The sequence below is a fragment of the Dermacentor variabilis genome, chromosome 1 (assembly GCF_050947875.1).
Source record: "Dermacentor variabilis isolate Ectoservices chromosome 1, ASM5094787v1, whole genome shotgun sequence".
Lineage (NCBI taxonomy): Eukaryota > Metazoa > Arthropoda > Arachnida > Ixodida > Ixodidae > Dermacentor > Dermacentor variabilis.
This window is the reverse complement of record NC_134568.1, coordinates 113785821-113811989: the sequence shown is the minus strand read 5'-3', so window position 1 is coordinate 113811989 and position 26169 is coordinate 113785821. Positions and strand designations below refer to the sequence as shown.

Here is a 26169-nt window from a genome sequence, read left to right as displayed (position 1 = left end):
ATGTTCAGCGGCTCCTTCGGGCGCACGGTCGCAGCAAAAAAAGGCCCTAACGACGCGTGCTCAGAGCCCTACAGAGTCGTATGTCTCATATATACAATACGTCTTGGCTCTTTGCTGCAAAGCTGACGACAAGATGTCTGAAGCAGGCAAAGTGGCCCACATATTAGAAGGTATATCACAGACGACGCCTTAAACTGGCTGGTTTTTGGCAACGTTTCAACTATTGACGCCATTATCAGAGAATATCACCGTTTCGAACAAGTTAAGAAGCCGTTGTATCCCGCCCAACATCGTGTACCTGCCAAATACCGCTGCTACGTCGACTTCTGAGGACCATCCCTGCCAGCCAATCCCACAGCATTGTACCGTCATCTATATGGATACTCATTTATTTTCTCGTTTGTGTAACCAATCCTGTCGTTGGGAATGCGCAACGTTGAAAAGGAATGAACAACAATCTTCATCGCCACCCATCTCACTACCACGCTGTTATCGCTGCTGACCTCGGATAGCAGGAGTCGCGAGCCAAGCAGAGAACGGGCTCTGATCACCGGCGGGGCGTGGACGCTGTGCCGCCAATGCCAGCCGCTGTATACCCTCACCTTCTTCAATAAATATAGGGATGATGGTGCACCGGGGCGGTCTCCTCGCCTTACACACGCGACACTGAGAGATTTCACCAACCTATACCTCCGACTCCTCATTAATCACTTCTAACCACAGCGACAACGATGACGTCGCGGGCCTTGATGCGTACAGAAAGATTCTAGAAGGAAATGCTGAACGGCGATCGAGACAGCTTGCCTCCAGAATCAAGACCCTAAAAGATACGAACGAGAAGTCACCGTCTTGCAGTCAATGCAGGCTCACAATTACCGCTTAAATTCGAAATTAGGCGCCGTTGGAGTAGCGCATCCTTAAGACGGGACGAAGGGACACAGAAAAAAGACACGCCAATGACATTTAATATGGCGCACCAACAAGCCCAACGTGCCACCTTAGTCGAAATTAGGGCTTCTTGGTCACTCAAGCGCCAAGTTTTGATGATGTCAATGATGATGATGGCCTAAAAGGCCGTATTTCATAAAAAATTACAGAGATAGATTAGAAAACCACACAACGCTTACACGTGTGTAAGGCGAATGTTTAAGTGTTATCTGTGGTGCGGGCTAGGCGTTTTCGCTCCCGATCTCGAGCTAGCAAAAGCGCTTGGGGGACTGGAAGGTCCTGCTTGCGCCATGACATTTTATTGCGCTGCCGCCGGCGCTCCCGTAAACATCATGTAGTTAACGCGACGCGGCGGCAAGCACTCGCGTCACGTACCACCGACTCACGGTGGTGACTCACGGTGACCAAAGGAAAGGCGCGGCGTGATTACACCGCGGAAATATTTCCAGGATATTTTACAGACACTTTACAAGGCACTTTACATGCGAAAAAGTTTATGATAACTTTATGAAAAAGTAAGATGCAAAAAACTTCATTTTGAATGGTATAGGTAGCCTCTACCTATAGAGAGTAAATATGTTGTCGAATGCTCACATTGCTTTCACGTTTCAACAGTGCTTTTCAAGCTTTTTCACTCTTGAAAAAACCTGCACACTTCAGTGATCCGCCCGGCGGAGTCGTTTGTCAAAGAAGAGCGAAATGGACGCGATGGATATACCTGTCGCAACGTGTTTTGCGTTGTTGTTGACTCAGAACATGATTGCTTCTCATTCGAGACGAGAAGAGAGTAAGACAAAGAACGAAGCGCAGTGAGTCAGATCACCGCCAATTCAAAAGAAAGCATGCGCTTGCGATGAACAATGCGTGTGCACACCGTGGCGTGGTGAAACCTGGCGTGGTAAAGCACGGCAAAGCTGAGCGCCTTGTGTGTCAATGCTGATTTACTGCGCAGATACGTTCGATTGCAGCTGCGAGTGCACGTGGTGTGATTACAGTGATACAAGCAGGCTTTATCTGAAAATTCGTGTAACCAGCACAAGCCGCAATGCATATAGGCCACCTGAGTTTTCGCAGAACGCCAAGGCGGCGGACACGTCACAGTGGCGGACACAACGTTCAGAAACAAGCAAACCGGAAGAGGTCGTGAAACAGTGATATTGAAATTATAGGGTTTTACGTGCCAGAACCACTTTCTGATTATGAGGCACGCCGTAGTGGAGGGCTCCGGAAATTTCGACCACCTGGGGTTCTTTAACGTGCACCTAAATCTAAGTACACGGGTGTTTTCGCATTTCGCCCCCATCGAAATGCGGCCGCCGTGGCCGGGATTTGATCCCACGACCTCGTGCTCAGCAGCCCAACGCCTTAGCCGCTGAGCAACCACGGCGGGTGAAACAGTGATATTTGCAGCACACTTTGCTAAAGGACGCGGAAGCAAACCTTTCTTTACCTTCCTGGTTCTCTGTTTTGTTTATTATGAACACTTTCCACGGCAGTAACTTTTCTGTTGTTGTTGGGGAGGGGAGCTTAAGTATCGCCCGAAATGCAAGCATCAATTAAACAGCTATACGAAGTAAGGATAGATTTATCAGCCATATAAGCTTGTAAACGTTCGCCTACTAACAAGATTAAGACGCATAATGTCACGCGCGCTCAGGCAAGCATGAACGCATCTCACTCGATGACTGTGGACACTGGTTGTGGAAACGCTGGCGTGAGTTAAAGCGGAAGCAGCAGTGAGGGGTTCTTTAACGTGCACCTAAATATGAGTACAAGGGTGCTTTCGCATTTCGTCCCCACTCCGAACTCTTCACCGCCCGGTATTTAAAAATAACATAAAAGAAAGTGTGGCAATAGTCCCCATCGAAATGAGGCCGCCGTGACCAGGAATCGATCCCGCGACCTCGTGCTTATTAGCAATCCGACGCCACAGCCGCTAAGCAACCACGGCGGGAGACTTGACCTTGGCGCTGCCCCTCGCTTCAACGCGAACTAAGCGGCGAGAACACAGTGCACACGAAGCTGTCAGCCCTCCGCCCGCCTAGACCCTCTACTCACTGCAGATCGCTTTCAAGATAAGGACCGCGCAGCCGCCGCCGGAGTAGAACGCACCCCGGTGCCTTGCGCTCGATGGAAGACGGCGTATTGCTTCCTGCCTTACTCCCTTGCGCGCAAGATCAAGCCACATCGCGGCTCGCCCTCGCACGCTTTTACTCGCGCCCACAGCATACGGCGCGCGGTCACGATGTTATCGCACTTGGACTTTGTACAGAACATCACGGCGACACCAACGATGACGGCGGAAATGTGCCTGGAGTGTTCATATAACTGCTATCGTAATAAAACTAAAACCGGAACTTGCGTCGATCTTTTTTCTGTCGCTGCAGGTGCAATAGTGGCCTATACTAAAGGCCTTATATATGCGTAGCACACCCGACTCAGAAAAAAAAAAGAGCGAAACAGAGCACACACAAACACGGCGCTGACTGTCAACGAGTTTACTTCTGGGATTGGAGGAAACATATACCACACCTTACTAGGGGTGTAACAAAACACGTGCTGTTACATGAATGATTCCTATTCCACGATTAACATTCATAGCCTGCCAAAGAATTTGAACTCTTTTGTTGATAATGAGATTGATGGTTCACTGATACATGCATCACCATATATTGCTGTGTATTGTGCCCCAATGATCAGCCTGGTCAAATTGTTCCCGATTTTGTCTAGAACAACAACATCATTAAAAAGAGGTCGGAAGGTGCATTTCTTGCTGTAAAGCAGAAGAAGACCATCGAACTGCTCCTTTTTAAAGCGACGCATCTGGAGTGTTGTTTCTAGGATTACAGTTTCTCATGATAATATAAACAAATGCCCATCGGCAGCGGCGTCGCCCCGCAGTCCTGACGACACTGGACTTTCCGCCTCTCATGTCGAATGCGGGGGTGGTAACAGTTGCGAGTCCAGTTCACAAAACATGGAGAACATGGATTTCGATGCTCGAACTTGTAAACGCCGTGTTTCTCCACACTCCCCGAAAACTACTATCCTTCATAAACTAAAAAGAGTCGAAATGACAACCAATCAAAGGATGATTTCCTAAAAGACAGCATTCGACAGACGGCAGTTAATACTGCCGGTATGTCGTCAGCATAGGCAGCTTAAAAGTGCTGCAGTGGAACTGTCGTTCCATTTTTGCTGCAGCCAATGTTTTGTTATATCTTTGTGAAAAACTTTCTCTTGATTCGATTACTTTGCAAGAAACGTGGTTATCCACCGAAAAAAGTCTTCATCTAATGAATTATCGCAGTTGTCGTTTGGATCGCCCTTCTCGTAGAGGGGGTTAGGTATTTTTCATCTCATCGAAAATTTGTCATAAAGCTAAGATTGGTCACCAGCTACTCTCTGCAGAAAGTGATATTCTAGCATTGAACGTATTGCTGCCTGGATGTACCCCACTTTGTATAGTCAATGTTTATTTTCCTACAGGAGTAATGAATGCAGATTCTCTTGATGCCGTGAATGCAGCATGCGAAAAGGATATAATCACAGCTGGTGATTTGAATTTTCACCACGTATCAAAGGGCTATCTGTCCGATTCCTGTGGTAAACGTTTGTTAGATTAAACTTCATCAAGTGACCTCAAGTGTGTGAATTCGAGAACTCCCAACTTATGTATCCGGAAAATCAGGTTCTGTGCTAGACCTTTTTCCATTTCGGGTTGTGTCATTTTGTCTTGGTCTATCACATCGGCCACAAACAGCGGCTATCTTCCAATAATTCTTGAAATCGCGCGCCAAATTAATTTGGTCAGTAGGTATGTCCGCACCTAAGTTAATTATAGCAAATTTCAAGATTAATTGCGATCAGTTTTAAATAAACAGGCAGAACTAAGGGGCGAAGTAAAATCACTTAATTTGTGTCAAGTGATAAGTGACAGTTATAAAAAATCCAGGTTCAGTATGCAGTCAACCAAAGGTGGTACTTATTCCCCGTGGTGGAATCATGACTGTGAGCGCAAATATTGAAGAAAATCAGCGCGGAGAATGTTACTGTACAACCAATGTCCACGTAATTGGAATGACTATAAATTTGTTGCAGCTACATTCAGGCAGACAGTTGACAAAGCGAAAGAAAAGTATAACGCCAAACATTACAGTTACCTATCGAGTCTAGTAATAAAAGAACCTTGCTACATTTCTACTTTCTAAAGAGATTGTTTCAGCACCAACAAATGTAGAATTTGTTAGTTTAACTTCCACGGAATTGGTACAGTCACTGGAGGAGATTTAAAAAGGCTTAGAGAGTTCATTTACGTCACTTCTACCCCATCATATGACGGCACCTGAACAACCTGATGAATTCGTAGCAGCCACATTAGGAAAATTAACGAAAGTGGTAGAGTTGCTGCCAGCTTCAGCTCCAGGTCCTGATGGCATAACTACAGCAATGATAAAACTAATGTTCGAATTGTCTCCCCAGGATTTGCTTAAATTTATAAATTTTCCGTTAAGAATGCATAAATTCAACCATATTGGAAAGTTGCCCAAGTAATTCCGCTACTTAAAATACAGGGCGATTTATATACAATAGATAGCATTAGACCTATTTCTCTGGCTTCAAATCTTGTAAACTTAATCGAAAGAGTATGTATGGTCAAAGCGAAAGGTGGATAGGCGACAACCAAATATTCAGTAACTCTCAAATAGGATTCAGGCCTGGGTGCTCAGTTTGGTGTGTTCACGTTGACTTGGAGAGCCGAATTCAACTCGCTCGCTGCAACAACCAGTGCACGGCCTTAGTAAAATTAGATATTGCGAAGGCTTGTGACAGTGTTGAGTACACCATCTTGATCAACAGACTTGAAAGTGTGAATCTCCTACAATGTATAATTGCATGAGTCATAATTTTCAATCGGACGTACATTTTATAGCTATCAAAACGGCGTTTCTTCTCAATATTACAGACATTCGGCGTTCCTCAAGCGCAGTACTCTCCCGTGTTTCATTTAATATTTTACGAAGTCATATTCTGACACACCATAATGTGCAGATATACGTATACGCTGATGATATCGCATTTTTTTCGGTGTCAAATGATATACATAGCCTTTATAAAGCACTGCAGTCGTACTTGAATCAGATTGAAATGTGGCTTAAAGGAATACAAATGTCGCTAAATGTAAACAAAACTGCAGTCATTGTATTCCCCTTAACTTTTCTTATCCGAATAACACTGACGTATGGTGAGGAGATAATTCCACAGGTACAATCATTAAAATCTCTGGAAATGACTTATACAGAAAAGCTTAATTGGCGGAGACACATAGAATACATCGCATCTATATAAAAGAGCACGTGGTCTTGGTTTATTACAAAGACTCAGCAGCAGTTGTTTTAGAATGCGCAGGCAGACTCTGCATATCATTTATTGCATGTATGTGAGCCCTAGTTTAGAGTTTGGTTGCGTGTTACTGTCTGGACGTGCTGCTTATAAATTACGCCCTCTAGGTATTTTAGAACGCGAATCAAAACGTACATGTCTTGGGCTTCCAAAATTTGTAGCGAATAATATTCTCTATTATGAAACTCACCTGCCTTCTCTTAAAATTCGATTTAGGATACTGACAGTCGAATCGAAACATTACTGAATACGTACGCTCGTCCCCAGCGACCTATGTGTTCCCTCGAGAGCCGACTGCATTCTTTGCGAATCGATGGACAAGACTACATCGTCCCCAGGTAATTTTCGTGCAGTAGCGATTAGAACCATTACGAGTATCAATCCGTGATGTGGTTTTACCAAATTTACCTACTGTGACTGTAAGCGTGAAATTCGATAATGTATTTCCAAATAACGCTATGCTTCGGCCTATTAGACACCTGGAAGGTTTCTTAGATGAAAACTTTGAGAACCTCCATATAAATACACTAACAGCCACAGATGCTTGTGTCAGTGAATAGAAGGCAGGAGTGGGCATTTATTCGCCATCATTAAATTGGTCTTACTCTCTTCGACTGCCCGAATTTACAACATGCAGTATTTCAGGCAGAGTTATTGGCTATCACTCTAGCTCTACGAAAACTGCCCTCATCGATTTATTCAGACGTAATCATAACCGAATCCTTATCGTTTGTTCTGCTCTATCAGTACCAAATTCATCTACCATTATTCAAGAATTTTATTCGTCAATCCCCCCAACGTTTACGTCTCATCCATTCGGTATGGGTACCAGTACATATGGGACTCACTTTAAACGAGCCAGCAGCTGCACTAGCGGCGGCATCTCTTAAAGACCCGGTACTGAGAATCCTAAAACCTTCGGCCTACATCACGGCTGCAAGATTTTAAGAATTTTGTGTCCACGAAGAACACGGCAAATCACGGGTAATAAGTTACACCGATTTTCAGCCCTTTAGATTCCCTTAGCACAGCAGATGGTGTTCGACAAGAAATTTTGACGTTTCATTCACGAGAATGCGTTGCCCAATACCAACAATTAATTTTTATTACCACAGGTCTACTATGGCACCTTTCCCTCAATGTTTTTACAGCAACGAACCTGAAACTATGGAACATTTCTTTATAGAATGTCGTAAGTTCGACGTGTGCAGAAAACAACGTCTAGAATGTTCCCTTCGCCAATTTGGATTGGTAATTGCGCTTCCTGTGACACTGTCTCTTGGGGTGTCGGCACTAGGACACTGCAATAGGAACGTATGTCGTGCCATATTTAATTTTGTAAGTGAAACAAAGAGACCACCACCTCAATTTTATCGTTTTACTTTATTCAATATGAACACGAAAATATAACCTGCAAATTTTAAAATAATATAGCCTGAAAATTGATATTAACGATTAGTATTCATTTGATGTCACCCTTAAATTACAACATTCTATTTAAGTATTCTTCCCTTTTTACCTACTGCCACCCGATTCGTGGCCGATCCACCGTAGTGGGTCATGAGCCATATCCGTAAGTACCAAATCATAGCATCTGGTCATTTTATTGGGCCGATCCCGAAGATAGTGCAGTATAAACATATGGGCCCTGCCCGTGGAAATATACGGTATAAAATTTTAGGCCGGTTGCCCAAATTGCTGTCTTGAAATGCGGACCAATCATGAAGATAGTCGCAGTCTACAAAGGGCGCCGATTCCAAAGGTAGCGCAGTCTAAACTATTGGCCGTTCCAGTGGGTATGTGCCTCTGGGTACGTGTCGTTCATCAATTAATCTCCTTGACGAAAACTTGGGTATGTGTCACCGGGCGTGTGCCTCAGGAACCAGTGCGTATGCGCCGCTCTTCAATGAACCGTCGCCAACTTGGATCGCTGGGTAATGTGGGCCGCGTTCCCATGGGTATCGAAAAAAGAAGCTGCTGTCACACGTAACACGACCGAGAGCGGCTGGGTCATCCGCGGTGCCAGTCGCCCGTTTAGAGAGAGAGAGAGTGAGATACAAATGAGAGAAAGGCAGGGAGGTTTACCAGCGTTAAAACCTCCTGTTTGCTACCCTGCACTAGGGGAAGGGAAAGGGGAAGTGAAGACGGAAAGAAGATCGTAACAAGAATAAAAGCCTGAGAAAAAAATATGAAAAAGGATGGAATGGGGTCATTATAGTCTTTCTAATAGGCCACTGTACCGTAAAAAGGTCAACAAAGCCTTGGCCGACTTTCGCCGCGACTACAGTTCATGTTGGCATTCCAAAACGTTTAAGTTATCATTGTTCAGCTAGGGGAAATACAATCGTTGTCGGCGAAGGACAAACTTAAGTTGGGTAGGCATCGTGCAAGATGCATTATAGCATGCTCTAGAGCTTCCAGTTGTTCCACTCTCTTGCCCACAACGATTGTCTATTGCCCACGCTTAAGCCCGCAGCCTATTTTCGGCAAGCGTGGAGAACCCCATTTTTCTTATCAAATCAAATCATGGGGTTCAATATACAGAAGCAACACAAGGACCGTAGTGTGGGACTCCAGATTAATTTGGACCACCTGGGGTTCTTTAATCTATAAGTTTTGCATTTTGCCGAATCAAAACGCGGCTGTCGCGCTCTGAATAAAACATCCGACCTAGCACACAGCAGCTACTATCTCCCTTAGTCACTGGGCCACCACAGCGGATCTTTTTCATTAGGGGTCACGATGATTGTGTTAATGGTCCACAAGTTTGTCAGCTACCCCTGCTACATGGGTTAGCCCAAAATTCCGACTACACGAAGTTTCACTTTGCGTCATCGCATTCGCCAAATCTTTGTCATCAGTGATGGTTTGACTGTTTCTTGCACAGCAGTGCACGCAACGCTTCCCTCGAGAAGTATTGCTGCTCTTTATGACTCGAACTTTCCGGTCGCACTTAAAATACACAGTTAATTTGAGCATAAGTTGCTAAAGTGATACCCACGCACGAAGACGGGTGATACGAGTTTTCATAGATATATTATTTATAAATCAATTATTACGATTCAACGAAACGACCAAAAAGTTTTATCGAAGGCATGTCCAGAGCCGCACTGATGCTCTCCGAATAAGTCCCGAGCGGGTCGAAAATGCTGCTTTACGTGCCTGTTGTTCAGCGCAGATCACTGTGCGACACACAACGAGCTGGGCTCGAGCGCTCGAGAGAGTCAGAGACTGGGCCCATCTCCGTGATGGGCGACAGGATGGGAGTTGCGGGCAGGACGTCTTCACACCTCGACGGACCACTGCCGCTACCGTTGGGGTCTTCCGAGCTCGCAGCAGGGCGACTTGGCTACCAGGTCGTCTTCGAGCTCTCGCACCTCAGCCTCGACTACAGCCATCCACCTTGCTACCTTCTCGAGCTTATGCTAAAGCCTTCCACCTTCTCTTTTCACTCCTCTAAGAGCGCGCTATCTGTGCATAGACATGCGCACGTTCACATTGAGCACATTCTTCTTGGCCCGCAGCTCCATCTTCATGGCCCGCTCAGCATATACTACTGGGTGTTGTACGTTTCCGTGGAGCTGAGGTTCAGCGCCGTCGCTGTCCCAATCATGAGGGTATTGCACGAGGCACCAAGCGAGTCCTTGAGGATGTGGGTCAGCTTGGAGTCCTGACACGGCACTTGCTGCGTCCAGTTCCTGGAGCAGGCGTCGATGCAGTTGCCGAGGGACAGGAGCGACAGGTTGAGCTTGGTACCCTGGCGCATCTGATCCTTTATGTTCCCACTGGCCGCAGCTGCGCCCTCCAAGCTGTCAAGCTCACTAGAGCACATAGAGGCGCGAATTTCTTTGCTCGTGCTCGTCACATACTCCGCCAGTGCGACGTAGCTCTGGAAGATGGCGTGCGACCATGCAGATTCAACAGTCGCATCGGTGACATGATGCGTCCGGCTCTTGTTTCCTTTCAAGAGCAACTGGAGGACGGTGCCAGCGCCCTTCACCTTGCGTTTGGTAACGTTCAATATGGCAATGGTCTTGGCCGGGTCAAGGCACAGCAGGTCACAAACAACCTTGTTGTAGACTTCCAGATAGGGGACAGCTACGTCCCATATCTGGCCCTCTGACCAGAGCTTGTCCACGCGCTGGTACAACTCGCTGGCTATGAAGGAGACCCCTCCGGAGCATTCCTCGGAGCCCAGCATTGCGAAAGTTTTGCTGGTGACGGTCGAAATCCGTGTGTATACAGAGCAATCGTGTGTTGCAGGAGTAGGCCTGACCATCGACGCGGGCATGATGACCACGCAGACGATGCTGGCGGTTTCAGAGCCAGGATCGCTCGGCAGGCGCACACGCACTGCCTGTGTCCAGTGTGACGGTGTGTCCTTGTTAGAGCTGCGGCGATTCTGGGCTGACGACTGCACGGTCTTCATATAGAACGCCTCTTGAGGTTCGGCGGCACCAGTGTAGATTCCTCCGTGGTAGAGTGCCTCGATGTTGAGAAAACCGGCTTGACCAAACATGCGGGCGTGATGATATAAGATGGCGATCATCCAGTCGGGCGCGGGCGCGTGCTCTACCACGCGTGCTCGGCTAACTTCGTCCTCCTCATCGCCGTTGGAGCAGTGGCACTACAGACGGGCATCCCAACCCCGCCGTGCCTTTCAGTGTGGCAACGACCACATCGTTTGCTACTGTGTCGGTCGTGTTAGTGCACAGCGCACGGGTGACGCTCGGAGATAAGGTTTTCAGAGCAAAGAAAAATATTTTGTGCACAGAACAATGCCAGTAAACTGAACAGGTCAACTTTAGCATGTAAGGAGTTCAATTGTTGGCAGTGCTACAATTTTACAAAATTGTGAAACAACAGAATTAATTTTTTCAATGCATATATAAGGAATCCTCATGCTCACAGTCCACAGCCTACTTCCACCCCTTTTTCGATTTTACTACGTAGTCGTAAGTGAACGCAAAGCAACGCGGTGAAGTGCTCTGGTTACCTACTATTCAAATAATGAATAATGGAACTAAACACTACCATTTCCGGCAATAAATGAACATTGTTGTACCGCTCTACTTATTGCAAAGATGGCGGCGCATCCATCTTTTGGAGATGAATGGCGAATTCAATGTGATTAGCTATATATCTTATGATAGGCGTGAAATGGGAGATGAAATATATTTCATGCAATGATTATTTTCAGCAGTGGTGATAAATTACGAGGGAAAATGCACGAGCGCTACAGTCAACATGCCACACATAGAAACCGCAGAGGAAATAGCTCCCGCGTTATCCATAGCACAAACACAAGCGGACATAATCATCAGTGATGCCCCGACTGCGATACGAAACTTCACCAACGGTCGAATCTCCCCAGATGCACAACGACTCCAAAAATTCGGTAATAACCGCGACAAAAGTGTACATCTCATCTGGACACCCGCTCACACACTACCAGAAGGTAGCAATGAGGCCGCGCCCTGCATGGCTCGAGGGCTTACGGACCGAGCCTCGGTTAGCCCCGCCTCACCCACAACCGCTGAGTGGGAGTGCGAAGATCGAATCACCAGATTTTATGAAATTACACACCTTAGATTGCAGAGGCACATATTCCAGCCGCCGCAACCAAAATTATGCAAAAATCAGTCTGTCGAATGGAGGCAGTTATACAAACCAGATCCTATCCGAGTCCAGCCATCATGCACCTAATACACCCATATTTACACATGAGTGACAAGTGCATACATTGCGATTCTAGAGCCTCCCTAGAGCATATCCTATGGGGATGTTTGGGTATAGGGTCTATAGTGTCTATAGGGTCTGCGGGTATAGGGCAACTACGAGGTCCTGGAATTTTCGCAGTAATCTTGGAAAAGCTTTTGTGGCCTTTGGAGGGGGAAACACTTGACGGGAGAGATGCAGCCTGTGGATGAGAGTATGTGGTTAGAAAACACGAAGTGGAACTCATTATATTGCAAATCGTCAATTGGTTGATCGATGGTGTCCAACATTCCAAAGCAACATAAGTGCTGTGATAGACACCATAATGATGCAGGGCTCTGAATTCAGTTGTAATCCCCTTACCACAGCTATATCACGTGATGAACAGCGCCCCCTGTCTGGAGTTGTTTTTTTTTCACAGTAATGAATGTTAACAAGACTCGAGATGCTTTTGTGGCACAGCAAACTGACCACCTGGGATTATTCAAAGAGCACCCAAAGCTTAGTACACAAGCATCTTTGCATTCCACCCCCATCAGAATATAGTCACCACTGCTGGATATCATAGCTGCAACTGTGTGCTCAGCAGCAGAACACAGCCACTTAGCCACTGCAGTGCGCACATTGGGTTTTTGCTGTGAGCAATCTTTTTCCATCCCCAAACACACGCAGTTCATGAGTTTAGTGCATGACTGTAACACTTCGATGCTGCTGAAGTACTGCAAGGTCTCTATTTCCTTTGAATCTGTAGGGGAAATAATTTCAGGGAGTGTGGAGGCATGGAGAGCAGGCACAGCAGGCTTCCTTTGAAGCAGCTGTTCAAGCAGTCTTGATTTCACTGTCTATAGGAGTCACTTGAAAAGAAGAAGCATGACCAGCTGCCATATAATTCTTTTTCTGTTTGCCATATATTTTCTTTTTTATACAGAACTAGAACATTTTTGTTCACTATGTGGCAGTTCTTGAAATAAAGTACAAAGACGACAAAAGACCAGCTCTTGGGGAACAATGTTAAATGCACTACACTTTGTCTCAAAAGAACCATGCAATGCAATCAAAGCTGTTTGCGTAATGTGAATCCATGCTTGGACAAGCTGACACTAATCAACGAAACACATTTCTGGCATGTAATAGTGGGGCAACTACGTACGGAAGTGCTACCTTGGTCCCAGCATCTGTGAAGAAATGTGCATGCTGGCCAGGCCAGCAACAATTGCTAGACTCCCCCACACAGCCGGAGCAATAAAATAAACAAGTACTTCCTGCATTTGTGCTCAGCCATGGAAGGCAGAAGAGCACAATTTGTATTTTGACTGGATTACATAGCATATACCTTCAGATGCACTGCAAACACTCCTTGCATTGAAGCATACATCATTTGTTTTTTCATAACAAGGAACAACAAAGGCATGATCACAAACTTCTTATATACTAATGATTGTCACAGGTGGTGTACATGTGCATAAAAGATAGCAAAATAACGCTAAGTAATATTGCCATTGCTAGCTTCTATAGCCTGGTTTAGCAGACAACTCACACCGTGTTGATTAGCAGATGCACTGCTGTCTTTCACAACACTGTCACAGAGACTGTGTGTCGTCTCAATCACTGCAACCAGTTCCACCACAGTGTCAGATACATCGTCATCTTGGCATGCTGCCCAGGAATGCAGAGGTCTCCTGTCACAAATTGCGTAAAAGCCTTCGGAAGGCAATGTCTTGTTAAAGGGCTCTCCTGGGCTTTTCTGACACAAACCACCACTTCTACAGTCAATCACCTGTGACCCATCACCACTGTTGTAACAAAACGCAGCCTGATTTTCCTTGGTCTGTGTACAAGGCAGGGTATAACACCATGGTATACCACTGCTCACACCAGTGAGATTTTCATCACACTCATGTTCTCGACATTCCATATTATCATAGATGCCTAGACTTTCTTCCTTCTTGTTTCTACAATCAAGGGGCAGTTCAACAGTGGCAGCCTCCTCGACAATTAAGTCCGTGCTAGACACAACAAAAGTTTCGGGCAACTCAAAGTTACCAGCACACACAGGCACTACATGCGGCTCATTGTGCCATTCGTGGCTTGTAGACCCGTTCTTCGTCTCTCGCACACGTCCATAAACAGTAGCACTTTTGTAGCAACCTTGTAGTCCTGTTCGTGATTCGGAGCTCTGTTGCGAGATTCTGTTCTCATACGACGGCAGCATGCGCGCTCTCACATTTCGCACAGAGCGGAGTGAGTGTTGTAGGTCGTCACAATTGTCAGAAGCTCCAAAGGCGTGGAGTAGGCGACTGCTTGCTAGTTTCCGTGCTATTTGGCTTCGTTTCCACTTTTTGGTTGCCGTTGGTCCCTCCGTGAAGTCTATGAACCGTTTATATTTCCTTACCGATGTAAACTGCTTAAAACCATCGGTGCGTAGTTTTGGATTTTCATATGTAGTTTCCAGGAGCTTGCATTGCGGTGCCATTCGATACGAGTCGTATGAAGTGTAATATTCGTCGTCTTGTCCATCCATAGCTGCAGAACCTACGCGCATTCAAAAAGAAAAGAAAGCAATTTCAGTCAAGATTAACCTTTCCGACAAATGAGCACAACATCGACGTCTGTAATTTAGAAGAACATATTTCGATGGAAATTCACAGCAATAAATGGAAAGTGGCAAAAACCATTTTAACTATACAAGCAAAAAACTTGTCCAAACAAAACGAAGGCGCCAAGGCAACCAGATACTACGAGAAATCTTCGGCAAGGTTCCACTTTACCTCATTTGCAGCGCAGGTCCACTGGTTCGCCTGCTTGCGTTGTTCTCGGCTGCAGTACTAGTGTGAGTGCACAGCTCTTCGATCATGGAAATATATATATATATATATATATACATACGACATCAAAACACCAATATCAGGAACAACAACATCCCCATAGTCCTGCGCGCCGTTATGGCAGCGCAACCAGTGTTGCCAACTAGAAATTTAAAAAACCGGCTAGTCGAGTCCCCCAAAAGCCCAAAACTCTAAAACCCGCGATACTCACGATATACACGATACGAGTACCCAGCATTTTAACCCCTCCATGTCGCTAAGTACCCGCTAACCACCATCATGATCAAAATATGATCTATTGCGTGTACGTTAAACACAGTTGAGAAAAAAAAAGAAACTACACTGGACCGAGAAATTTTTCTTTTCGACCATAATGAAATAAAATATATGAACTAATCTCACTATATTAATACGCACCTTTATGTGCGAATATAAAATGCGGTAACGTTGCGAAACGTAATTACAATCACTGGCCGGAAAGCACGTTAAACTGCACATTTTTTTTAAAAATTCGTGGGGCCGCAATGGACAGATAAGGGGACAGATTACCAGCGAAATTCTTTGGCCTGCATACATTATGAAATCATGCAAGTTTTTCATACGGCACCACACTACGCCGTCACAAGTGCCGCCGCGGTAGTTCACTTTAGCCGCGGTCAATGCACCTCCCATGCATCTCTGCTGCAATCACGTATTGTATGAAATCTATGGCTGCAACCGCTGCCGCAGCCGCGCCAGTATCTTCGACGCGCGTGACGTTATAACTTAGCCTGCTCAAACCTTCCTCATTGCTATGCAACTTTCCCTTCTCATATCTAACGGAGAAGTTGTACTCTTGGAGGGTGAGGCTCCATCGGAGCAAGCGGCCATTTTTGTGTGACATTTGATTGAGCCACGTCGGAGGACAGTGGTCGGTCTCGAAGATGAACCTCGCTCCGTACAAGTAACACGACAACTTTTGGGCTGCCCAAACCAAACAAGCACGTTCCTTCTCTGAAGCGCTGTATTCTTCCTCTCTTACAGTTAGTTTACGGCTGGCATAGATGATAGAATGTTCCTCACTATCGTCACCGACCTGACTAAGCACCACGCCCATACCTCTGTCGCTTGCGTCACACTGAACTATGAATTCCTTTGTGTACACTGGCGCGCGAAGCACAGGACGAGAAACCAATAGCGTTTTCAAACCTTAGAAAGCGTTCTCTTTGTCCTCATCCCAGTGCACGTTACTTTGCGCTCCCTTTCGGAGGGCATCTGTTTAAGGACTTGCTATTTGCGAGTAATTCGGAATGTACCGTTGAAAGTACCCCACAAGCCCCAAAAATGAATGAATATCTGTTTTCGTGCGTGGCTGTGAAAATTCTCAAATCGTAGTTATTTTCAGCTCGGCCGGCTTTCTCGTGTCCTGACCGACAACATGGCCCAGATTAGTAACCTGCGAACAGTCAAATCTACACTTTTGCTCCTTCATCATTAAGCCTGCTTGCCTCAACCGTGAGAAAACCTGTTTGAGGAGCGCGACGTGCTGTTCCCAGCTGTCCGAAAAAATTGCTACATCTACAAGACATGGCAAGACGAACTCCTGAAAGTCTTTTCGGACAATATCCATTAACTTAGAGAAGTTAAACGGCGCGTTCTTCAGCCCGAAGCTGAGGGCGAGAGGGCGAAAAGTGCCTACAGGTGAGATAAATCCGGCATAGCGGCTGTCACTTTCTGAAAGGGAACTTACCAGAATCCCCGCACGAGATCTATAGTTTAAATGTGTTTAGCAGCGCTAACTCTTTCGACTCGTTCCTCAATGTTGGGAATCGGGTACAGCTGATCCCTAGCGATGGCATTTAACTTACTGTAGTCAACACACGGACGAGGGTTCTTATTAAGGGTTTCTACAAGTATTAGTAGTGATGTATAGTCACTCTCAGCGGGCTCAATAACTCCCAACTCTATCATGCGCTGTATCTCTGCCTCCATAATTTCTCTCTGTCGTGGACAGCCTGTAAGGCTTTGATCTTACGGGTTCAGTTGATTTCAGTTCTATTTCATGCGTTATTAGTTCAGTTCTACCTGGCCGATCGCTGAATCTGTCGAGATATTCCCTTAACTAATCTAGCTGCTCGGGTCTAAGAGCGTGCGAGCTTACCGAATGTTCTACCACTTCTTCCAGGCTGATTTCAGAGTTAGAGATCGCCTTATACTCATTAAACTCGGTACTAGTGTCATCCTGCTCCTTGATGGTAAAGCTAACGACTCCGCTCCACTCTGCGTACAGCTTCATCAAATTGCAGTGGTGTATTCTCACCTCCTTCCTGCAACCGGGCATTTTCAGAGCATAGTTAGTATCTCAAACTTTGTGCAACACTTTAACGGGTCCGTCCCGGTGAACTTCAAGCTTGTTCTTTCTTGAAGGTTTGAGGATCATTGCCTGGTCTCCGGCGCCAAACGTACGAAGCCTCGTATTCTTGTCGTAATAAAACTTGGCATTCTTTTGAGCTACTCCCATGTTCTCTTCGACTAGTTCTTGGGTTGTACTTAGCCGTTCCAGCAGATTTAGCACGTATTCTACCACTGTTGTACTCTTTCCTATTTCTTTCCACATCTCTCTTAACATTCTCAGTGGAGAACGGAGCGTCCTCCTATACACTAATTCTGCTGGCGAGTACCCTGTAGCCTCATGTGGAACCGTTCGCAATGCAAACAAAGTGGCTGGAACACAATTCTCCCAGTCCTCCTTGTTCTCGTAACAGAGCGCCCGCAAAACTCGCTTAAGCACTGAATGCCACCTCTCTACGCTATTTGACTGAGGGTGATAGACCGAACTGTGTGTCAACTTGACCCCGCACTTTTGTAAGAATGTGGAAGTCAGTGCGCTGGTGAATACTGACCCTTGATCCGCCTGAATTTCGGCTGGAAAACCAACTGATGCGAATACTGTCAAAAGTGCGTCTACTACTTTGGTGGAGCTGAGCTCATTCAGAGGGATTGCTTCTGGAAACTTTGTAGCCGGACACAGCATGGTAAACAAGTCCCCGTAACACGATTGTGTCTTTGGTAGAGGCCCTACCGTGTCTATCACAAGTCGTCTGAAAGGTTCTGACATTAAGGGCACTACTTTTAGTGGAGCTTTCTATGTTTCTCCTGGTTTACCCGAGCGCTAGTAGGCGTCGCATGATCTTACAAAGTTTTCTACGTCTTTGAAACAGCCAGACCAGTAGTATTCCATAAGCAATCTTTCCTTCGATTTGTTTATGCCTAGGTGGCCGGACCACCCACTTCCATGACAGAGACTCAAAAGGTCCTCCCTATACTTAGTAGGTACGACTAACTGACCTAGAATCCTGCCCTTTCGATCTCAGTATTGCCGATACAACAATCCTCCTCTCTCTTGTATCGTCACGTTGCGCCTAGCAAGGCCTTCTTTAGCTGTGTGATGCAATTTAGCTAAGCTGTCATCATTCTTCTGCTCGACTGCCAGTGACCCTCTCTCCACATTTAATAGCCGATCAAAGTTCTTTGAGGCCGGTGATAGTAACGGGCCTGTCTCGTTTGCGAGTGCATCAGCTAGCTCTTCCTACAGGCGTGAAGTTTGACACCCTAGTGATACGCTCTCATTGAGCTGGTCAGCTGGCAGGGTTTCCTCAACCGTTTTTTCTTCCCTCGAGCCCAGCTCGGCTTCGGTTACTGAAGTGACCTCTTTCGCTACTTCCGCTGGAGCAGCTTTTGCATTCTTAGCCGAGAGCGATGCGATTTTGCCGGCTTGGCCTCGCGTCAACGCCTGCAGTACGCCCTCTCCCAGTTTAAAACCCGTGTGCCGCAGTAATTGATCCGACCGATTCGAAAAAATGTAAGGGTACTGCAGCGACAAGAATTCGGAAACTGCAGCCTCAGTCATGAGCTCCCCGAACAGTCCACTGATTTTGACTTTGGCCATGGGTAGACACACGCTGTGTTCTTCAACAACCTGTTTAATCCATGCTACTTCTCCCGTGAAGTCATCTACCGTCACGTAAGACGGATGGACAATGTCCATAGTGGCCGCACTGTCTCGCAGCACCGAGCATGGTTTGCCATTAACTTCTAGGTCGTGAAGGTATGGTTTTAAAAGTTCCATATTCTCGTCTTTTTCATCCACGTAGGAGAAAACTACGCTGGGCTTTCCGCAGTTTACAGCGATATGTCCGAGTTTGTGGCACTTATAGCAGCGGATCGGTCTAACCGATTCGAACTTTCTTTTCTGCTCTATTTGTGCGGTTCCCCCGTTTGATTTCTCCTCCCTCTTTTCTGAGGGATTTTCCTCCACGTCTACAAGCTCCGGTCGTCTAGTCTGCGAACCCTTTTTGAACGGAAATGGTTTCCACGGTCCATTTCGACCGTCCCAATTGCAGTCCTCGGCGTCCAGCTTTCTACGCGTTGCGTACTCTTCGGCTAATTCAGCCGCCCTTTCCACAGTGTTCACAATTCCTCTGTCTTGCACCCACAGCTCCACATATTTAGGGATGCTTTTGTAAAACTGCTCTAGACAAATGCATTCAATAATTGTGTTTCTGCTCTCGTACGCTTCCGCGCTTTTCAACCACTCGAGGTTGTCTTTAAGCCGTATGCAAACTCCGGATGTCCCTCGCTATCTTTCTTGCCTGCGCTCCTACACCTCTGCCGAAAAGCTTCGGCTGAAAGGCGGTATTTCTTCAGGAGACTAGCCTTAACTTTCGCATAATCATATGCATCCTGTGTACTCAGTCTGGCGACTACTTCCGCAGCCTCACACGGCAACATAGACAGCAACCGATGTGGCCATGCACTCGAACCGAAGTTAATCTTCTCGCAAGTCCTTTCAAAATTTCATAGGAACTAGCCTATGTCGTTGCCGACCTCAAATGGCTTTAACAGACTGTCCATGCGGTATGATTCTGCCTCACTTGATCCTCTCAGAGCCCCTTGTTTGGATCGCACCGCTGGCGCGATCGGTTGTTGGGAACTCGGCGCTGACGCCCGTGGTTGTACCTGGGTCGCAAGCCCCAAGGGTAGCGTTGGCCTGGCGGCCTGGGGTACAACTGGAAGCATCCGAAGGTCCCGGCAAAGCATGAGTCGACTGGTAACAACAAAACAACTTGTTTATTTTAACATCGCAAAGAGTTGGCGGTCAGGTTGACCGAAGTAGAGAGACGGGAGAGCACTTTACTCAACAGAAGAAATCGGAGCCCTCCTTTTGGCGTCCGGGGGCCGCTGTTTTTATACTCTCGCAGTTGAGGGCAAGAAGGAACCCCTCAATAGACGAGCACGTGATTGTACAATGGGCTAAGGTGACGCACACTGCCGCCGGTCGGGCACAAAGACTGGAAGGAGAGGGTGACCCCTGCTGTCGCATCGCCTGGTTCGGGCACAATGACTGGAAGGAGAGGGTGACCCCTGCTGTCGCATCGCCTGGTTCAGGCACAATGACTGGAAGGAGAGGGTGACCCCTGCTGTCGCATCGCCTGGTTCGGGCACACTGGCACATACACTCACACACGCACATGAAGACACGTGGCATCGGAACATGCCTGGAAACGCCTGGCGGGGAGCGTTGCGGCGACGCCGCACGGGCCAAAATGTCTGCCGCCCCGCCGCAGTCGCGCCGGCAAAACCGCGTGTCGCAGGCGAAACGCAACAGACCGCCCCGCCGGGGGAAGGAGATCCCGATGGACAGGGGACTGCATCCGCTGTCCGGAGGGATGTCGCTCGATGATGCTCATAACCGAAGTCGGGCGTCCCTCGACGTTTCTTGAGCGCAGCGCACAGAGAAGGCCTCGTTCTCTCGTTCAGGTTCGCACGGGACACTGCAAAGTGACTTCGGGAGAGTTCACATTTTTGCTCTCGTTCCCGGCAAGCGTTAGAACTACGCTGAAACTCAACCGCTCAGTCAGCAAGCACGGCACAACCCTCACTAAGCCCTGCCAGGCTCTTTCCCCTTTTTATACCACTGCCTAGTTCCTTACAGTAGTCTAGCATCACTCAGAACGCGTCCACAAATTGGAAAATTGCACTAGAAAGCATATCATCACTTTGAAACACTAAACAAAAGCAATATGTTAAAAAAAATCCTGCCTCAGGAAGAAAAACATCAGTAACCAACAATTTTGAGGCTGATTCCTACGTTAGGGGCTTCGACTTAAGCCATCGGCGTTACCGTTGAGATTCCCCTTTTTGTAACGCACCTCAAAGGAATATTGTTGTAAAGCGAGGCTCCAGCGCAGGAGGCGGCCATTTTTGGGAGAGATGGTCTGCAGCCATTGGAGAGGGCAGTGATCCGTCTCAATGATAAACCTCGAGCCGGCTAGATAGCATGACAATTTCTGAACGGCCCACACGAGACATGCACACTCTTTCTCGGTGGCGCTATACGCCTGCTCACGACTGGTCAGCTTACGACTAGCATACAGGACGGGGTGTTCTACTTCTCCCTTTTCCCGTTGGCACAGTACAACGCCCATGCCTCGCTCACTAGCATCGCACTGAACAATGAACCCTTTTGTATAGTCTGGCGATCGTAGCACAGGCTGGTTTGTTAGGGCACTCTTTAGGGCGCTAAAAGCTCTTTCCTTTGTCTCGTCCCAGACGACTGTTTGAGGCTCTGTTTTTCTTAGAGCATCCGTCAGGGGAGCCGCGATATCAGAGTACCTGGCGATGTACCTCTGATAGTAGCCGGCGACACCTAAGAACGACCGAATATCGGTCTTTGTGCGCGGTTGCGTAAAGTCTCGCACAGCGGCCACTTTTATTTCAGAGGGGCGGCGACGACCCTGACCAATCACGTGACCGAGGTAGACAACCTCGGCCTGTGCTAACTGGCACTTAGGAGCCTTTACTGTCAAGCCCGCTTCGCGCAGGCGGGTTAGCACTGCCCGCAAGTGTGTCATATGCTCAGACCAGGATGCGGAGAATATCGCTACGTCGTCTAGATACGGTAAAGCGAATTCTTGCTGTCCCCGCAACACTTTATCCATGAGGCTTGAAAAACAGTATGGCGCGTTCTTCAAACCAAAACTCAACACTTTAGGACGGAATGTTCCCATTGGTGAAATGAACGCCGCATACCTACTAGCCTCTTCTGTAAGTGGAACCTGCCAATAACCCCTGACAAGATCTAGGGTGGAAATAAACTGAGCGCTACTAACTTTCTCAAGGCGCTCCTCGATGTTAGGGATCGGATAAATTTGATCCTTAGTGATGGAATTAAGCCTGCGGTAGTCGACGCAAGGACGAGGTTCCTTGCCCGGTACCTCAACTAAAATCAAAGGGGAGGTATAATCACTCTCACCTGCCTCAATAACACCGAGCTGTAGCATTTTCTTTACCTCCGCCTCCATAATATCGCTCTGGCGGGGTGACACCCGATACGCCTTGGATCGTACTGGCTCTGGGGAGGTAAGTTCTATATCATGAGTAAGTACAGAAGTCCTACCAGGCCTCTCAGAGAACAGACCTTGAAACTCTTGTAATAGCTGGTGTAGTTCGGTTTTCTGCTCGGGCGACAGCGGTGCTTTACTGATAAGGTCACTAATGACTTGACCGGTGTCTTCCCTGTTCGTCACTGAGCCTAGTCCCGGAAGCTCGACCGGAAGCTCTTCAGGAACGTTTACCATCATGCACACCACTGCTTCCCTTTGTCTATAAGGTTTGAGCAGATTACAGTGGTAAACTTGCTGTGCTTTCCGCTTTCCTGGCAGACTTACCACGTAGTTCACGTCCGACAGTTTCTGAACAATTCGTGCTGGGCCCTCCCACTGCACGTCTAGTTTGTTGTTTAGCGATGTGCGCAATATCATGACCTCATCGCCCACCTCAAAACGACGGGCCCTGGCTGTCCGATCATAATAAACCTTGGCCCTCTGCTGGGCCTTTGCCATTGCTTCACCTGACAACTCCTGTGCCCTTCTTAAGCGTTCGAGGAGCTTAAGCACGTATTCCACCACGACTGGGTCGTCGCCCCTGCCTTCCCATGATTCTCGAAGCATGCGAAGCGGAGACCGAAGCGAGCGACCGTACACCAGTTCAGCTGGCGAAAACCCCGTAGCCGCATGCGGCGCGGTCCTTAAAGCAAACATCACCCCAGGAAGACACAGCTCCCAGTCAGTTCGATGTTCAAAACACAACGCTCTCAACACGCGCTTCATGACGGAGTGGAGCTTCTCAACGGAATTCGACTGTGGGTGGTACACTGAGCTGTGTAGCAGCTTTACCCCACACCTTTCGAGAAAAGTTGTCGTCAAAGCGCTAGTAAACACTGTGCCCTGATCTGATTGGATTTCCGCAGGAAAACCAACTCGCGCAAATATGGACAGTAGTGCATTAACTATCTCAACTGAGCTGAGTTCTTTAAGCGGCACTGCTTCAGGGAACTTTGTCGCTGGGCAGATCACAGTCAAAATGTGTCTGTACCCCGTGGCTGTTACCGGCAGAGGTCCCACTGTATCAATAACGAGCCGTCTAAAAGGCTCCGTAATGATAGGTACCAATTTCAACGGCGCCCTTGATTTGTCCCCTGGTTTGCCCACCCGCTGACAAGTGTCACATGTCCTCACGAAATGGTCTGCGTCCCGAAAACACCCTGGCCAATAGTACTCTTGCAAGAGACGGTCCTTAGTTTTCTTAACTCCTAGGTGTCCGGACCACGAACCCCCATGCGTCAAGCGCAACAAATCCTGACGATAGCATTGAGGAACGATCAGCTGATCGAACTCCACTCCTCTGCGGTCTAGATACTTCCGGTACAGGACTCCCCCTCTTTCCACAAAACGCGCATTTTTCCTGGCGATACCTTCCTTGACATTGCAGCGTATGTTTTCCAGGCTGCCATCCTTTTTTTGCTCGGCTATCAAAGCCGACCGGCTGACTTTTAGCAACCTATTAAGTCCGTCTGACGTAGGCGCGATGAGCAAATCAGTAGATAGCTCTTCTAACTTTCCCGCATCGGGATTTTCCTCTCCGGTATCTGGTGCCTTTAACGTTACAGACTCAAGTTTATTCAGTTCGGGCGTGCTCTGAATATCAGCTTGCTGCACCTCTGACCCTTTTTCGTTGTTTGATAACGTCGGCCCCGCAACTACCGCCTTTGCAGCGAGCTCCCGAACCTTCGATCTGGTTAAGGCCTGAACACTAGCTTCACCAAACAAAAGCCCCTTCTCGCGCAGGAGGTGATCGGACCTGTTTGAAAATAGGTACGGGTACTGGGGGGGCAGCATAGATGACACTGCCGCCTCCGTCTCAAGCGCTCCGAAAGGTCCTTCAATAAGCACTTTTGCTACCGGCAGACACACGCTATGAGCTTCCACGGCTTGCTTGATCCATGCGCACTCGCCCGTGAACATATGGGGTTCTACATAAGACGGGTGAACTACATCCATCGTAGCTGCGGAATCGCGAAGCACTCGGCACTCTTTCCCGTTCACGAGGAGGTCTCGCATGTAAGGCTCGAGAAGCTTCATGTTCTCGTCAGTGCTGCCTATTGAAAAAAACACAACTTCTGGTGTTGTTTCCGGACACTGCGCCGAAAAGTGACCCGGCTTCTGGCACGTATAACAAACGCGCGCTTGCCTCATCTCGAACCGCTTTCTGCGTTCGGCTTCGGCTGCCGCCGTCTCCTTAGGTTCGGTCGCACTGCTTCCACTCGCATCCGCCCTACGCGTGTTCCCCTTTGCTCTCATGGGTGTGAACTTCGGCCTCTCAAACTTCGAGCCAAATTCACCCTTTTGACCGTCCTTAGCTCCGCGAGCCCGACGCGTCACAAACTCCTCGGCTAGCTCAGCGGCTTTAGCCACCGTACAAACGTCTGGCCTATCCAAGACCCAGTATCGCACGTTCTCCGGTAACCGACTATAAAACTGTTCTAGCCCGAAGCACTGCAGAACTTTATCGTGGTTACCAAACGCTTTCTCTTCTTTGAGCCACTCCTGCATGTTTGACATAAGCCTATACGCAAACTCTGTATATGACTCACTTCTGCCTTTCTCATTTTCCCGAAACTTCCGACGGAACGCCTCCGCAGACAGCCGGTACTTTTTTAGCAGACTCGATTTTACTTTGTCGAAATCCTCTGCCTCCTCTCTATCCAAGCGAGCGACTACGTCGGCCGCCTCGCCGGGTAACAAAGTGAGCAAGCGCTGTGGCCACGTTTCCCGAGAGAACCCCTGCTTCTCGCACGTTCGCTCAAAGTTAACCAGGAACAAACCAATGTCCTCTCCAAGATTAAACGGCCGCATCAGGTCAGTCATTTTGAACAATACGCGTTCTCCTGCACCGTGTGCCTGACTTCCATTACGAGCGCGTTCCATCTCTATCTCGAGACGCTTCATTTCTAAAGCGTGTTGACGGTCACGCTCTTCTTTTTTCTCTTGTTGCTCTCGCTCTTTCTGTTCTTTAAGTTCGCGCTCCTGTCTTTTTGCAGTCTCCCTCTCCTCAATGGTCTCAAGGCATTCCGACAGCTCGTCATCCTCAGCCTCTAACTCAAGAATAGCCTTTAGCAGTTCAGGTTTTCTTAGTTTGTCTGAGACATCCAGACCCAACTCTCTTGCAAGCTCCAACAATTTCGGTTTGCGCAACGACTTCAAATCCATGGCTGCTCTGAATGCTGCTTTCTCTACTGCTTACTATTGTCTTGCCGCAAACTAACCCGGCAGCAACGACAACCACAATTACCAGCTCTGTTTCTGACACTAACAAAAGCCTGGCAAAGCTCAGAAGAAGAAAGTCCCGCACTCACCAAACCTCGCAGGCAGGAATTCCGCGCAGTCGTTCCGCTGCAGGCAACCAGTCGTCACACAGGGCTCGTTGCACTGCTCCCGGATCGTCGTTGAGCTGCTCAGCATACAGTCAACTGCATCTCTTCGCTGCTGGCCTTCGTTGTCGCGATCTCACCGCTGGCAGACAGTTGTTTGAAGTCGGAGGCGATCTCACCGCTGCCAACCAGATGTTTGGATCGCACCGCTGGCGCGATCGGTTGTTGGGAACTCGGCGCTGACGCCCGTGGTTGTACCTGGGTCGCAAGCCCCAAGGGTAGCGTTGGCATGGCGGCCTGGGGTACAACTGGAAGCATCCGAAGGTCCCGGCAAAGCATGAGTCGACTGGTAACAACAAAACAACTTGTTTATTTTAACATCGCAAAGAGTTGGCGGTCAGGTTGACCGAAGTAGAGAGACGGGAGAGCACTTTACTCAACAGAAGAAATCGGAGCCCTCCTTTTGGCGTCCGGGGGCCGCTGTTTTTATACGCTCGCAGTTGAGGGCAAGAAGGAACCCCTCAA

The 26169-nt window shown here is 47.8% G+C and overlaps 1 protein-coding gene across 1 annotated transcript; it reads right to left on the bottom strand.

Moving 5' to 3' along the window:
- Positions 1–9904: 9904 nt before the first annotated feature.
- On the bottom strand, positions 9905–10870 carry LOC142581515 (kinesin-like protein KIF18B). The gene has a single exon (XM_075691217.1). It carries the CDS (start codon positions 10868–10870, stop codon positions 9905–9907), a length of 966 nt encoding a protein of 321 aa, XP_075547332.1.
- Positions 10871–26169: the final 15299 nt, after the last annotated feature.

Bases quoted from the DNA above. Each gene is read 5' to 3' on its own strand.
- LOC142581515 (XM_075691217.1), bottom strand. From the start codon at position 10,870: ATGTTTGGTCAAGCCGGTTTTCTCAACATCGAGGCACTCTACCACGGA.